Below are 17192 nucleotides of genomic sequence, written 5' to 3'. Positions count from 1 at the left end.
TATGAGGTGAAGTCAAAATACAACTCAAGGACTTTTTCTGTTCTTTTTTTCCTTTTTTTTTTGCGTCTCCTGACACTTTCTTTTATTCTGAATATTGACTGTTGGAAAAAAAAGGCCTTACTGTGCAATTTGACAATTTCTAGCAGATTTATCTTTTCCTTATCTACATGTAAGCCAGGAGAAATTGTAGCAATAACCTGTAGGAGTAGGGCTAGAGAGGAAATGTTGGCTACATGCAGTGGGGAGCTGCCCAGTGCTACCACAGCCTTGCACTGAGTACAGAAAGATGATTCAGGTACTTAGACTCTTGACCTTGTAGTAACACATGTAGCGCGTGCAGTGTGTTAAGTGCACAGAAAATAGCTGTGTTTTATCACCAAAGCTCTGCTGCCAATTTCACAATGAACACAGCTACAGTAGTAAATCAATGAAAAAAATAAATAACTGTCTTTGTTGTTTTCCTTCAAAGCATTATGCCTTATCCTTTGACATCCAAATGAATATGTCAGAATAAGCTGCTGGTCTGAAGAAACAGGACGTGACTCAAAAATGCAGAGAGACAAGGGTCAGAGCAGCACAAGTCTAATCTCTCCATGGCAGGTGTGTACAGTGATGACATGAGGAAAGAACTTGAGAAGTAGAGGAGAAAAAATGGGAGGACTGACTCTAGATTGAAGGATGAAAGCAATATGAGAGCATAAGGAGAAACAGAGCGTTTGTGTGTGTGCACGCGTGTGCATGCACAGGGAATAGTGAGTATCACGCTGACACAGCGCTCCACATTGCCACAGAACTACTCAAAGATAGAACTTCCCCTGACTGCAGAGTGTGTGTGTGTGTGTGTGTGTGTGTGTGTGTGTGTGTGTGTGTGTGTGTGTGTGAGAGCTCTGCTATGATCATAGTGTGTAAAGAAACCTGAACCACAGTCAATTATTGCTGTTTGCTGATTGCTGTATTGTCACTGTATGTATCTAATCAAACTTCAAAGTGTGCAAGTCTGAGCTCGCACAGCGTTTATACAGTATCTTCTGTCTGAACGCATGCATCTCCGCATATGTCGGTGCGTCTCTGAGCGTGGCATGTGTGTAAGTGTGTGTGTGTGTGTGTGTGTGCGTGTGTGTGAGAGAGAGAGTGTGTGTGTGTGGTGAGAGAGGGACAACAAGGGAGGGAGAGAGAGGGAGAGAGAAATGAGAGAGGTTTGAGAGCTCAATGGGCAAACACGGTGTCCTGATGTGCTGGTGCACGCTGTTTCTCTGGCAAGTTTTTGTAATACCACAGGATTCTTGAAGTTTTGGGTAGAAGTTACCGCTGCTGCTATTTGTGCGTGTTTCAGCTGCCACAGGTTATACTTGTCATCCTTTCTCATCTCAAAAGGTAACGTATGGATGCATGTGAACTGGTTTTAAAAAAAACTCTATTTTCATCAAAAGTGGCTTAAGCTTTGTCTTACCTTTAAGTGGAGTTTACTAAGGTAACAGATGTCTCAAAAGAGTGTCTTTATTTCTTGTTTGAGTTGGTTTATAATGGAACATTGCTATTTTTCTCACATTTCTCCTTTCAGCGTGGCTCTCTTGAAATCTTGATGCAATCATCATACTCTCCCTTTTATTTATTAAAGTCTATTCAGTGGAACAGTAAAAGAGAAAAATACCATTATTTGTTTATTTATTTTTATTTGTAGTACGGGTAGGTCTTTTAATAATGATTCACTTAACTTTATGGTTTGCCTATGTAACATCTATCGCCCCCCCATCCCCCCCTAAGTATGTGTGCACATGCAGGTCAGATTTAATATTTCTCCAAGTCATTTATCAATATCTGTTTTTTCTCAACCTTCTATCATGAGGCAGTGTGACAGTGGGCACATTAAGAGCTTAGATGGATAACAGTTTAGACCGTTGCAGAGAACATAACATTTTCCAGTGATTCTGTCTTTTTTTTTTAGTTTATTTTTTTATAATTAAATGCACATTTCACTTTATCCTCACATTTCTTTTTCAGTCATCACTGGTCAGATAGCAACTGTCAGCTTTCCTTCACTTTTAAGCTTCTAAAGCATCGTGAAGTGTACTTGTCAGACTCAGAAGGAGTGCACTCTACTTCTTTCAGACTCTTTCAGAATCACGAGGATTTCAATGGAAATGAAGTCAGTGTTGTATTTTTATTTTTAAAGTTTTAATTGCTTTCAACAGGAATTATGAGTATGGTATGTCTAGAAAAAAAGTGTTTGTGTTTAACAGAATGTGAGCCAGTGTTTGTCTTCTTCCTCAGTGTTCAGGTACATGACAAGGTTGTGTGGTAGTCAGATGTTAGTGTGGAGTGAATGTCGTGCCCGACAGTCGTTCTTAATTAAGATAATGGCATTCCATGTAAATTGAGTCTTCCTACATTCTGGCATTCATTACTAATTGAGCTAACACTATAAACAATCTAATCCTCTTTTAAATGGCCCTCTCAGTGTGACCCGTTACTCATGTGATAGCATTTTTGGGCTGTATGTTGGGTATTTGTGAATTATCTCTTGTAAATGGAATGTCTGTACTTAGAAGTTAGTTGTCAATGTAAAAGATATACTTCATGTAGATATATATATAGTAGGTCTTTTGTTTAAATCTTATCAACCGTACAGTATAATAATTATATATGGACATTTAATTATGACAGCTTTTTATTCCTGCCCATCATTTAAATAACTGAAATGATATTAGTAATGATATTTGAAATTACATCTAATTTTAGTCCTGGTTAAAGAGAAAAATTAAAAAGACAAAAAACACCCAACCTTAAGAATAATGCATTTTTTAACTGTTACTAATCTGTAGTCTGTGAAGTGTTTTTCACAATACAAGAACCTGTTCAGCAAAGAACGTATTTCCATATTTGACACACATCATTACATGTTAAGATTTCCACATTTGTCTTCTATCTTTTGAGATTTTTCTCTTGTGTTTCCTGCCTGCTGGTGCTTGTTTATGGTTTCTGATTTCTCCCCATTATATGGCTTTGATCAGATAAGCATTTAAACAAGTTATGCAACTGAGACGTAGCATGAAATGAGAGGCATGAGTAAATCGGCATGTCCCTGCACAATCCCCTCAGTTGGTACACTTTGTTTTTGGACATTCATTCATACAAAACAAGACCTAACATTTGGGCTCAGCCATATTTCATCATCATAGTCTGAACACTTATACCATAAAGAAACACAGAAAGACTAATAATATACATTTTATAAGGTCACTGTAGAATCATTTTTGTCAACATAGCGACCATGTGACAAAAAAACTAATACAGAAACAAAACACTCTTACTCTAAATAGAATTCATATCAAGACGTGGGCTAAGAAGAAAAAAACAACCCAAAAAAAACATGGAGATAGAAACAGGACCAGAAAAACTTGTAAACTTCTATTCGGATAGGTGTGTGAGTCAGGAGTTTGGCTCGAGCGTAGTCTATAAATAGTTGCCAGAGTCTCACAAATGTGGCCAAGGAGCCATCTACTATGAGTTTCAATTTCTCGAGTGAAGAATAATTTAAAGCTGACTAACACTTTGTCTGTCTCTGGTCTGTGTTGCAGAGTGTCTCAGACAACGTGCCGTTTGTGGGGATCCAAAAATTCATGTAACTCTTCCGGTGGTCCCATCCTGTTCAAACAGATCTCTCTCCTCTTACATCCAGTCTGCCCTCTCCTACATACACACACCTCCCCTCATACTGGCCCCATTCTCATCTGTTAGCTCTGGCCTCCTGTTCCCTGTCTCTTTTACCTGTCCAAGAAGGACGTGTCTTTTTCTTTTTTTTTTCTGGCCAGATTTGACCCCATACTGTCACTGCACCGTTCCCTCACTCTCATAAACCTTATGTTCCCCTCATGGGCACCATATCAGACAACAGTCCCACATTCCCTTCATCATCACTGAGAACCTCTCTCCGCCCCTAACCGCCTCGCCAACACTAACATCCACACGACCCAATGGAGACAAAAGACATGATGATGACGAGCATGTTGACAATGGACAAGGGGGAGAATGAAGCAGGGAAGGACAAAGTGAAAGAGGAGGTGGGGGGAGACGAAGAAGGGACACAGCAAGAAAATGGTAGACTGATGCTGTCTGACAGTGTCCCAGAGAAAGGAACCAAGAGTCTGAACTCCAGCTCTGGTCAACAGGTGTCCAATGGTTTCACTACTTCCACTCCTCAGAGCCCCAAAGAGGGACCAGGGACTGAGGCTTCCTCTGGGGGTATGGCTTCTGCACAAGGAGGTGGCACTGGGTCCTCTGCGCCACTGGGAGGCTTCAGGACCCTGGTGGTCCAACAAACCAGCTTGGAGAGGCCCAGAGAAACCTGGAGCAAGAAGATGGACTTCTTGCTCTCTGTGATCGGCTATGCCGTAGACCTGGGAAATGTCTGGCGTTTCCCTTACATCTGCTACCAAAATGGAGGAGGTGAGGAGGCAAAAGATGTTATCTCCCTCTTAAGAGGAAGATAAGGGGTGGGATGGGTTGGAGATGATAATACATGAGATCCCACGCTAGAGTAAACAGGATTTTAGGGATTAGAAAGAAGAAAAGGGTCTTTTATGGTTTGAATTACACCGCAGCATTTTACGTCATTAAAGATGGAATATGATGGAGAGTCATGATTTCTGCATCATGAGCACCTAAAGTAAAATGCACAGAGGAAGAGAAATGCAAGACTTAAAGTTGTGTATTGTTAGTGTGTGATTTTGCTTATTTCTTGCACAATCAAAGTTATAAACAGCTAAGCCTATTGTATGTTTTCTCAAAGTCTGTGTGGTCTGCTGGTGCTCTGCTACTACACGATCTTCACCTAGCAGCAAACAGGGCCTCCCTTTCCACTTTTATTGAATTTGCAATAATAAAATCTTGCAATTTCCTGTGTTCTGTGTGTGGCTCACAGAGCGAGGTAGAGATGGGGACTGGGAGACACTTGATAGAGGCAACAGTATTAATTGTGGTTTTTATGAGAACGCCTTCAGTCTCTTTCTCCCTGCTTAATAACCTGTCTCCCAGGCAGCTGCTCAATCAACCCTTATCTTTGCTTTCATGTCACAAAGAGACACACACACATGTACACACTGATCCACACACATGCACATAAAATAAGTTGATAATCTGATAGAAAGAAAGAAAGAAAGAAAGAAAGGGAGAGTGTTATCAATTCTGCACATTAAGCTGAAGAGTCCAAAGATCTGGCTCTTGCTCTTTTGTTTCTCAGTATTTGGTCTTTAATTCTCCTTTCATCACTTTTGTACATTTTCGTCTCATAGTATAAATAAGAGCTCCATCCTCTCTTTGCAAAAAGCAAAATCAACATTGCAGTAGTCCTAATATGTCATTATTAAAACAAAATTTCCACATAGCACTTTAAATGCAGAGTAATATGAAACTAGGAAAATATGCACTGTTGTTTTTGAAAGGAGTCGGGTTATTTAAATTACGAGGTGCTCACAATATTTAATGATTTTTACAGAGTGCTGTTTAATGTTCTTCGGTTGACTGTGAGTCATTGAGAGAACTACTGAGATGACAGATGGAGCGTGAATGTGTAGTGTTCCTCATGAGTGTAATTTACTTTTTACCACTCTTACATAACTTCTCTCTTGTAATAATTCACCTCTCACTTCTCCTTCTCTTTCTTCCTCTCCACATGCATCCCTGCATTTTTTTTCTCCCTTTCCCTCACTCATTTCTTACCTCCAAATTACCTCTGTCCCCATGTCTCTGTCCAGGTGCCTTTTTGCTGCCCTACATGTTGATGGCGGTGTTTGGAGGTGTGCCTCTCTTCTACATGGAGCTGGCTCTCGGACAGTTCCACCGTAGCGGCTGCATCTCCATCTGGAAACACATCTGTCCCATCTTCAAAGGTAACCGAGGGAATGTACTGTAGAGAGAACAAAATACAGGGAAAAATCGATTAACAGTAATAGCTTGGATTAAAAAAAAGAAAAAGGTGTAGAGAAGAGAACATGAGAGAAAATTGGAGCCTTCAGCTAGCTCAAGGGACAGCAGTCTGAGAGACAGCTCATTTAACCTCCTCACCTCCCTCAGTGCTGTTGCCTTGAAGAGCATCCATAGCTTCTTGTACATCTAGTGAGATGCACTGACTCTCTGTTATGGAAATCGTCACATTTCTACGCCAAATGCCAGATACTCAGAAATTTGATAGTATGTAAATTATTGTTCTTCAGAAATGTCACCCAGTAGGAACTTGAATTGGATTAAAACCACCACTGACGTCTGATGGCATGAGTGACTTGTGTCACATACTGCACACAAAAACATATACATACTACACATTTTCTTCGCTCTTTTATTTACTATACTATTTTTTAAAAGTACTATTTTTTCCACTCCTCCAGGCATAGGCTTTGCCATCTGCATCATAGCCCTCTACGTTGCATTCTACTACAACACCATCATGGCCTGGGCTTTGTACTATCTATTATCGTCGTTCCGGTCCACCCTGCCCTGGGCCACCTGCAACAACGAGTGGAACACACACAGCTGCCACAGCTACATGTACACCGACCGAAATGTGTCGTGGACCAACTCCTCTACCTCCCCCGCCGAGGAGTTCTATACGTAAGTGCATGTAAGTCAGATGTAGAGGTGTAGGGGGAGAGCTACACAGTAGGGAGAAGTCCAGTGAAGGGGGGAGGATTACTTTCACAGAGCGACTACAGGGTTGGTTCTGGTGTTTAAGAGCCCTCACAGATTTACCTCTAATCCCCCGCACTGATGTGAATGCATTGCAGCATTATATATTTTGCCAATGCATGACCCTAACCCTGACCTGGGATGGTTCAGGTGTGACCTACTAAAAGAAGTACAACTCACGGATAATATTAAATTTGCTACCCAAGTCAAAGTTGACAAATTGTACCAGTATAGTATTGTTGTTGTACAGTTGTTCCACTTTCATTTTTTTTTCTGTTGACTAGTGAAGAATTTGTTTGGATAGATATTATAACACACTGGAAAGTTCTCCGGTCACTCTCAAATTAACCTGCCAGAATATGAATGACCCTTTTAAGTTAAAGGAGCAGGTGGAGGGTGAGAGGCAAGACAAAAATAAGGGAGAGAGAAATGGCTGTGAATGCAAGAGAAGAAAGAAAAGTATTAAGAAATATTTAGCGTGTCGTTCACACAATGACTATCAGAGACAGCCAGGGTGTAAAATAATGAGGGTAGTCAATACAGTCAAGTGGGTTTTTTTATTTTGTATTTTTGCAGTAACTTAAAACCATAGCGGTGTCATAACAATGTCTTATTTATTCTTGACTGTTTTGGGACTCTAAAGGCTCAATATTATCAGCTGCTCAGTAGACCGTGTCTGTCGTCCCACTGAGAAGGATTCAGGGTTTATCCATAGTTGACTTTTCCTAATTCAAGTTTTAAAGTAACAAATTCCACAAGTCAGTCTGGCGCCAGAATTTCCTGTTTTCAACATAAATCACGGCTCTGTTTTATCGTCCTAGCTCTGTGTGTTTAACCTGTGACCAAATGTTAACCTCACTGTTCATTTCAGCCTCCCTCTGTTTTTTTTCAACTTTAGCTTGTATAAACTTTGTTTATTGACATATACAGTATTTGCCATAGACCTAAAGTCAGTCAAGGCCCTCTTGTTTTGTTTTGTCTGGTCTCTCCATCTTCTTGCTGTAGGTGAACGTTCCTTATAGCCCATTTATTATTTCAATATTTCATATCATATGTCAGGAGCATATTGAACCATAATTGTATACAGTAGTCCTTCTCTCCCTATATACTTTTATGTTTCTCCTCATCTTTGTACTGTGTCTTACTCCTTCATTTCTTGCTGTTCTTTTCTAGATCACGTATGTTGTATTATTTTTCCTCTACTTCCCAATTTCTCAATATCCCTTCACTTCACCCTGTCTTTTGTATCCATACTTTCCCTTATCTCCTCTAACACTTATTATTCTCTGCATTCTTCTCCTTCCTTTTACCTTCCCTTTCCTTTCCCCTTCATTTACTTTGTGATATTTCACATTTCCTCGATTCCCACGACTCTCCCTCTCCTCTCCTCTACTTTTCCTTGCTGTCATGCAATTTCACCCTGTAATTGTTGTCTATTCCATTGTCTTCCCTCTTTGCACCCCCTCCCCAATGACTTCACCTCTCCACCCCAACATCCCTCCTGCCCCATCTCCTCTCTCCAGTCGACAGGTGTTGCAGGTCCACCTCTCTGAAGGTCTGCACCAGTTGGGCTCTGTTAGCTGGCAGTTGGCCCTCTGCCTGCTCTTCATCTTCACCATCGTCTACTTCAGCATCTGGAAGGGAGTCAAGACGTCTGGAAAGGTAACTGAAGGGGCGCCTGCATGGCTGATGGGGGTGTCAGTTAGAGCGGATGGATGGATGGATGGCTTGATGGAGGCAGAGAGGCAGAGAGAAGAACAGTTGTTCTGCTTCCATTCATCACCCTCATTACCATTCATCATCATGGACAGAAAAGTTGGTTAGAGAGGAAGTCTCAAAGTTAAATGGTTTGTGGTTCAAAAAACGAAGCCCTTAAAGACCAGGCAGGCCTTGAAGACCAATATATAATACTCCCAACAGTTCTGCTCAATACATTTTGTTTAATGTTGAAAACAGTCATATCAGGGATAGAGCAATGAAAGGATAGACAGGATCAATGTGATGCAGTTATACTTCACAGTACAGTACTAGCTGGTGTTGGTGACACATGATCTTAACTTTTTCCTTCTTACATATGTGGCCCCCAGCTGCAGCTCTTTTATTCAAAACAGTTTGCAAAAGCAGCATTTGGCTGTATATTAAAATGTATCTACAGAGGCATTCTGGGGGCAAGAGGTAAAGACTTTTGTTTGATGTCTCATGTTTCCTGTCTATATTTTCGACCGTGCAATAAAGGCAAAATGTACTAGTGCATAAGATATTTGTTATGTTTTCAGCAGCAGCAAGTGTTTCCATTACTTTATAGACAGTGATATTTGAGCATGAGCACTGTGACTCAGTGAGACGTCATCAGCAGTAAAGTGAATTATTTCTTTTTCTGCATTAGGTAGTTTGGGTGACTGCTACCTTTCCCTATCTGGTCCTCCTGGTGTTGCTCGTCCGTGGGGCCACTCTGCCAGGGGCCTGGAGGGGTGTGGTTTTCTATCTCAAACCTGATTGGGAGAAACTTCTCAGCACTACAGTAAGTCAGTTGGTAAAATCTAGCAAAGCATTCTTTGATTCCTCCTAGTTTGAAATGTTCATACTGCTCTTATTTTTAAATACTTTTTGTCTTAACATACATCATTTTCTCCAATCCTGCTCTATTTCTCTTTTCCCTCATCATCAAACTTCCTCTCTTCCTCACTCTCAAAGGTGTGGATTGATGCAGCAGCTCAGATCTTCTTCTCTCTGGGTCCGGGGTTTGGCGTTCTACTTGCCTTTGCCAGCTACAACCCGTTTCACAACAACTGCTACAAGTGAGATATTTTAACCCACTTATGATCCCTGCAAAGATTCCAGCAGTTATGGCAAACAAGTCTAAAACTTTACTCCCTTCGCTCCCTTTCAGAGACGCTTTGGTCACCAGCTCTGTGAACTGCCTGACGAGCTTTCTGTCTGGCTTTGTCATCTTTACTGTACTGGGCTACATGGCTGAGATGAGGCACCAGGATGTGGGTGCTGTAGCAAAGGATGCCGGTAAGACACCACACCAACAATTCCTTACTAAAGGTCACAGTGTTGGACAAAAAAAAGCAACAGATTGAACTGAAATAGTGATCTACAAATACCTCTTTCAACCTGCCACTCTCTCGTTCTTTCCAGGTCCCAGTCTGTTGTTCATTATTTATGCAGAAGCCATAACAAACATGCCTGGTGCCACTTTCTTTGCCATCATCTTCTTCCTCATGATCATCATGTTGGGTCTGGATAGCACGGTGAGTTGGCTTATTGTAGTCGAAACGTTACAACAGCCGGGTCAATGCTCTGTTTGATATATCCTCACATGCCCCACTCTCCTTATTGTAATCTATCTGATTCTGTTGTTGCCCAGTGCCCAGCTCTTGTGTGCACTCTCACCTAGAAACAGAGGTTTCATATTTGCCTTGTAAATGCCTTGTTCTGCCTGACCTGTGTTTGCCTGTTGTACTCGCTGTGTTGGGTGTTATTTGTCCTCGCTGTCTGGATAACAGTCGACGAAAAATCAGTGTGATAGGACTTTAATATCACTGTTGTGTGGTGATCTTGCCCGTGTAAACATGTGTTTATCTGCTTTGAGGCAGCCAGCTGGAGAGACCCGTAAGACTCTTATCATGGGCTGATAATCAGTGTATCTGCATTGGGGTTTACTATATGCTCCTGGATTTTATGACTAAGGATATTACTGAAAAACGGCTTGTGTACATGGATTCATGTTGTGGCAGCTAAACTTTCTTTTTGCTCTTTTTTTTTTTTTTTGCTCTGGAAGCTGTGATACTCAAGGATTTTTCGTCAGGGTTGAATGAATTGCTGGAAGTGTAATCCTACTACTGGATTGATTAGATTAGATTAGATTACCAACATTTTGATAACACGTAACATTTCTATCAGTGAAGTTTTTTCCACAGTCTTGCTGTGTAAAATGCTTTCATTTTGAGTTTTCTTTGTCTTCTGATGAGTTCTTCTCTGCTTATATTTGTCTCCATCTCTTTCTCTCTCTCTCTTGTGTGCATTCATGTCTGCAGTTTGCAGGGTTGGAGGGAGTGATCACAGCTATGCTTGATGAGTTCCCCAATTTACTGGCTAAGAGACGAGAATGGTTTGTCCTTGGCCTTGTGTGTGTCTGCTACCTGGGGGCTCTTTCCACACTCACAAATGTAAGTTAAAAAACCATTAGTATACAGGTTGCTATAACAATGTCAATATCCTTCTCAATCATCATGCCCATCAGTAAAGTCTATGGCCTAAATTATTTTTTGTTACATTTTTCAAAAATACCTCTAATTTCCACTCAAATATATTTTAAACCAATAAAATGATATTGTTGAAAGTGTTTTAGGCTTTACTGTTTTATTTTAGGTAATGTAATGAACTGCAGTAATAATTAGCTGAAATCAGATTAGCGCCGTCTTTGTAATCCGTTTATTTCCAACCCTCACTAAGTAAGGAAGTGACTAATTCGTCTCTGCTCTATAAAACAACATATTAACCTAATCAACGTCTTTATACTTTGTAGAGGAAGCTCTCTTGCATGAGCACAATTATTAAGTAGCTTTTCAGAAATTCCTCCTCTCTCTCATTTCAGGGAGGAGCTTTTGTTGTGAAGCTGTTTGAAGAGTATGCCACAGGTCCTGCAGTCATCACTGTGGTCCTGCTCGAAGTCATCGCTGTTTCCTGGTTCTATGGTAAGTGTGAGGAATGATGGTAATTGTAATGATGATGGTGATCATTTGTGACTTCACTGACAGTAATGCTGGAGGTGATACTGGTGGGAAAAAAGTGCAACACAAATTTGAACTCTCGGAACATGCATGCCACATAACGACAGCGTCCCTGGTTCGATTCTGGCAAGCGACTGCTTTGCTACATGTTATTCTCTCTCTCCATGTTTCATGTCGGCTTCTATGCCATATACTGTCAAATAAAGGCAAAAATGCCCATGAATTAATCTGTGCATTATGGTACTGACTTATTGACCTTCTCAGCTCTTTGTGTAGTTTTAGTCACAGGCAGACACAAGATAAATATGCATTCCTTCTAGTTAGCGCTGCATATCTGTATCTGTTATTTTGTACAGTATTGTTTTTAGTACAATCATGATCTCGTGGTACTCGTAGTGATTGTGTGTCTGTGTGTTCCAGGTACCAACCGTTTCTGTAATGACATCCATCTCATGCTTGGTTTCTACCCGGGTTGGTTCTGGAGGATCTGCTGGGTGGCCATCTGTCCCTGCTTTCTCCTGGTGAGGCTCATGTACACACACACACACACACACACACACACACACACACACACACACACACACACACACACACACACAAGTCATGCAAACACTGTTAAAACAGTGCTAAGTTGTGTCAAAAGTTGGTACAAGCACCTGAAGTTACAGCTGGTACAGTTGAAGATACAGAACTTGGAGCAGCTATGGTTTACTTGAAAGTGATGCCTTCGAGCCACTCACATACTTTATTGCATGCCAGCTGTCATCACTGCCACTCATACAATGTTTTAAAAACCCAACTAAACCCCAGCATCCCCCTAGGGTGGAAGTTAGTATTGTCACTCCCTGCTGTGTGAGTTGTTGTTGATGTTTCTTTGTGGGGAGCAATGAGGTCAGAGCCTAAACACTAAACACTGATGCTGCACATACATTTAAATAATGATCTTATCTGGCTCATTAAACGTTTTTAACTTTAAGGACAGTTGTTGCATATTTATCCTGATGTTTGATTCTAATTGAGTCTGATCTCTGTTTTTGTTCCCTATCTTATTCAGTTCATCATCATCAGTTTCCTGGCCTTCCCTCCAGATGTCAAGTTGTTTCACTACCACTACCCTCCATGGACCACCGTCCTGGGCTACTGCATTGGGGTGTCTTCATTCATCTGTGTGCCTGCCTACATGGTTTACTACTTGCTCAGTGCCAAGGGCACATTCAAACAGGTACACTATTTCCTTTCTTTCCCTCCACTTTCAGTTTCTCTCCCTTTCTTTACTTCACATTAGAGAGTAGCTACATCTATTTTCGATGGTGCCACTCATTTTCAACACATATTCTCTTGTTCTGTCCTTCTCCCTCTCACCCAATTCCTCTCCTGACCTTTGTTCTTCTGTCACTGACACTTGTCCAAAGACAGGGATTGCTTCTGTTTCTTTTGCCCTCCCACTGTCTCACGTGCACTGTCAGGGTCTACCCTCTCCTGTGAACACATGACTGGAGATCATCAGGATCAAAGGAACACAGAGGAAGCACAAGCCAGAGATTAGTGAGAAAAAAAGTCATGACAACTTCCAGTCCCCCTAACCCCCCGCCCCCACCACACACACACACAAACAGACACACACACTCATAATTACATGTAGGGCATCACCTGTCGACGCACACACACTTACCATCACTCACACACACCCAAATCTACGCAGGCCTCTAAAAACAGGCACATTGGTCATTCCCTCATACAAACACACACACAGTCACACTGTAATGTATATGTGGGCTGTTACGCTGCCAGATTGGAGGATAAAGGGTAAGACCTGAAGGAGACAACACCATCAGCAGCACTTTAGTATCACTACACAATGCCTGACAAACTAAAGTCAAATCAGCATCACTGGTAAAACTTGTCATTTGCAATATCATCCTGATATTATTCTGTTACTCTATCGTAACTAGCCCCTTGAAAATTATATAATAATACAAAACATCTTCTCATCATCGTGATTATTATCTTGTTAAGCCCTGTGTTAGAGCTCACAGAAGGGAGGAGGACATCAAAGAGGCTGATAAACAGGCCTTCTTTGGCGTTTGTCCAATATTGACAATGCTGCCAGGGTGCACAATGACACTGACACATGTTGTCAACGTGCGGTCTTTGTGGTTTTGTATGCGTATATGAGTGAAAAGAGACAGCGTCCATGTAACTCCTGGGGACACATGAGACCGAGCGAGGTCAAAATGATGCAGTGTCTCTTTGTAACGGAACTGAGGTCGCGTGTTACTTTTCTTCACATCATTCTGCAGCAAACAATGTATTGAGAAGGTACTCGTAATTAATTCAAATGGCATGACTGGACATCACATGTTCTCACGAGCATATTGTTACCCGCATTGTAAATTATTCCTTGTCAGTTTCAAGTAAAAGTTGTATATTTCTGTATCTTATGTTTCTCTTATCTTCCCCTCTGTGTGTCTCTGTCTCTGTATTCACAGCGCCTGTTAAAGAGTATCACTCCAGAGCCCAGCAGTAACCAACACAGAGACTTCATTGTCACCAACGCAATCTGACAAAACCCTGACCAAATGAAGGTGGTGCTCTAACTACCTAGAGCGCTCTCTTCTGGTCATACTGAAAAACTACAGGACAAGGGGGCTACCTTTCACCGTCTTTGCCTCTTTTCACACATCTCCTACACCTGTTCATCTTTCTCACACCGAAATCTAGAGATAAAGGTGGAGTTAGATGGAGCCAGGCTGTAGTAGTTTAGTTTAGCTTGGGTTTGTTCAGTTCCTGATGTTGGTTCAGTTTTGCGGCGGTCTTCAGCTGCAAAGCACAGAGCTTCTTTTCAGTATTTTCAGCATTCACATCTTTCTTTAAAAAAAATGTGGCACCTAAGTTATTTAGTGACCACCCGTTTCTTCAGGTTATACAGTCTTACAGATATTTTATACAATTATATAAATTATGATACAATCAGTGTTCATGTAGACAATATAACATGCTTTCAAACTGGAGATACTGCACATTGCGATGATTTCAGTTGGGGAAGGCTTAGATAGTTAACTTTCAATCCACACATCATTTTTATGGTTGTATTTTCATATTGTGCTGTTAAGTTGCATTCTGATATGTAGCAAAATTCAGGTATCTTTTAACATCTGTTACTGAAGCCAAATATATCTGTTCTGTTTATATTTCTAAAGATGTTTCAATATTGTAGTTGTGTTCTGTTAGGTATTGACTGACAGCCTGTGTTTATTTGGTGGCATCTCGGACGAAGGACGGATTTGCAATGAGTTCCCTTACACTGTGAAGCATTGTCTGTTGGTGACTTGAATGTGTAAGTGTGTGGCCATGTGTGTGTGTGTGTGTGCTTGACTCTGTGTGTGTGTGTGTAAAACGACGACTGTTATGTCCACTAAAAAAAAAAAGAAGAAGAAGGCGGAACCACTCTGTTGAGCATGTGTTTTCATTCTATAACTGCAATATAAGATGTTTTAAGATAAGATTATTTCAGAATGTATCATTGCTGTCATTTTGACCTTCCACACTTCAATATGACATACTATTATGATACATAGTGCTGATTTTCTTTGTTTAATCATGGTGATGTTCTGCATAGAAACCAAATATGGATCAGAGCTAATAACATTTCCAGTGTCATAGTCTGAAAATCAGCGTTACTACTCTTTACTTTCTACCAAAAATCAGTGAGTTTGGGTGTGTATGCACATGCCTGTGTGTGTGTGTGTGTGTGTGTGTGTGTGTGTGTGTGTGTGTGTGTGTGTGTGTGCGTTTGTGCTGGAAACAGAGAGAGTGTATGTATGTATCTGTGTGTATGTAGGAGCAGGAGTTAAAATATGGCGAGTACTGTACATCTACATGTGTATTTACTAGTCAGTCTGGTATTGGTGTAATCTATCCTGTGAATACCTGTCTCCTTCCCTTACGGATGTATGAATGTGTGTGTGTGTTTAGTACTCATGTGTCAGTGTGTGTGTGTGTGTGTGTGTGTGTGTGTGCACCTTGGTTAGTATGTCGGTGCACAGTATGATTGTCAGTTGATCAAAAAGGTTTAGAGGTATTCAGCCCCTTTATGTGTGCATGCTGTGATGTGTGTGTATACTGTACTTCAAATGTGTGTGTGTGTGTGTGTGTGTATGTGCGCGTGTGCGTGTGTTTGTGATGTGATCTCCTGTTGTCTTGTTAACTGCCAAAATATCCTATGAAGGAATTAAACTCCCTCTTGCCTCTCTCTCTCGTACCTCTCAAGCTTATATAAGATCTATGTATGTCAATAAAAGACTGTATTGAGAAATACACCTGTATAGATTAAAGATATATAAATATATGGGAAATGACAGATAATAAAGATATATGGAAATAAATAATAACCTCTAGCATCTGTTGAGTGATTCTTTTATTCATGCATTGGTCTCATGTTGCACAGTATTTGATGCTTGTTTTAAAACTATTGAATACTCAGTCAGGAACATGAACATGAACACACATAATAAATACTGAAAATATACCAACACCATATACTACATCCAAAAACAGACATGGGGTACTGTGAAGATAGAAAAGTGTTTAAAATTTGAAGTGTCAAAACTTCACATTTCACATATTCTTACTACTGGGACTAACAGAAGAGTTCTGACTGGTTTGATAGTTTTGTATCCGGTGGCAGTGCTTTAAAGGGTCAGTTCACTGAATTCCTTACCTCCAGTGGTATCTGCCCATGCACATGTTCATACATTGTTCCTTTTTATATTTGAAAGCCTGAAAATGAATTGAAACACACTATCAAAATGGTAGATACATGGTAAATACAGTCCCCTTTTTGTGATTTTGGTGAATTATCCCTTAAAATCTCTGGCCTTTTATGCCATCTCCTCCATTGTGTAGAGATACATGTTTCTATTAAGAAACTACCAAGCTAAACAGCAGCAGATGAGGTTCTCAACCAAGCAGCAATGCAGTGGAACGTTGGCAATGTAGTCCATCAGGGCTGCCCTGTGTGTCACTGTTTACTGTTACTGTGTTTATAGAGAGTAACAACTCTATTAGCATCCTCAGTGACTGTATAATGAGCTGTCAGTTCATATTTGGCACACAGAACAACATCTGGTAAGCCATGTTTTATCTATGATAAACATGTGAAAACTATTACTCTATACTCATTTATGGAAAAAATCATGTTCAGTCTGTATTATGACTGATTTAAAAGTAGACTGACACAACAACGTGCAGTGAGACCCAAAGGCTTCATCATATGTTGCTCTGAGTCTTTTAAATGCTGGCTGTCTGAACCTGCCAGGACAAGCATTGTTTGTCTGTCAGTCAGTGTGTGCATCTGTGTGTCCATACTGTATGTGCACAACGTGATGGTTCGTTGTCATCACTGATTAATCCAACAAATCTGCAATCAGCAAACATTGCTTAGACACACACGCATGCACACACAGAACAAGAACAAGGGGGGGGACGGAGCTGAATATGTCTTCAGCTCGCACTCATCTGAGCAGTTTGCCAATCTGCAACAGATGTGCAGTTGTGCATTATGTAGCCAGAGTACAGTATATCCTGAGCCAGTGCAAAGAAACTTTTAGAAAAGTAATTATTTCTGCATGAAGTTGTTCCAGCTGTCCACACATCAGCATTCATTTCCTCTTGGTTTGTGAGGGTTTGAAAATGAAACTGAAAATGGCAACTTTTTGGTTTAATTGCATCTCTCTGGATCCATCCACACACTGATTTGTGTTTCGGGGGCTT

General features: G+C 40.8%; 1 protein-coding gene across 1 annotated transcript; it reads left to right on the top strand.

The window, feature by feature from the left end:
• The first annotated feature begins 1195 nt into the window (after window positions 1-1195).
• Window positions 1196-15817, top strand: slc6a4a (solute carrier family 6 member 4a). Its single transcript, XM_053321345.1, has 14 exons — window positions 1196-1374; window positions 3579-4446; window positions 5754-5888; window positions 6384-6606; window positions 8205-8343; window positions 9068-9202; window positions 9376-9479; window positions 9572-9699; window positions 9826-9938; window positions 10725-10856; window positions 11285-11384; window positions 11841-11941; window positions 12475-12642; window positions 13910-15817. The coding sequence occupies exons 2-14, from the start codon at window positions 3975-3977 to the stop codon at window positions 13982-13984; spliced, it is 2025 nt and encodes a 674-aa protein (XP_053177320.1). The 5' UTR covers window positions 1196-1374; window positions 3579-3974; the 3' UTR covers window positions 13985-15817.
• The last annotated feature ends 1375 nt before the right edge of the window (window positions 15818-17192 follow it).

This window comes from Scomber japonicus, chromosome 6 (assembly GCF_027409825.1).
Source record: "Scomber japonicus isolate fScoJap1 chromosome 6, fScoJap1.pri, whole genome shotgun sequence".
Taxonomy (NCBI): Eukaryota; Metazoa; Chordata; class Actinopteri; order Scombriformes; family Scombridae; genus Scomber; species Scomber japonicus.
The sequence above is the reverse complement of the archived record's forward strand: the minus strand, read 5'-3'. Positions and strand labels throughout refer to the sequence as shown.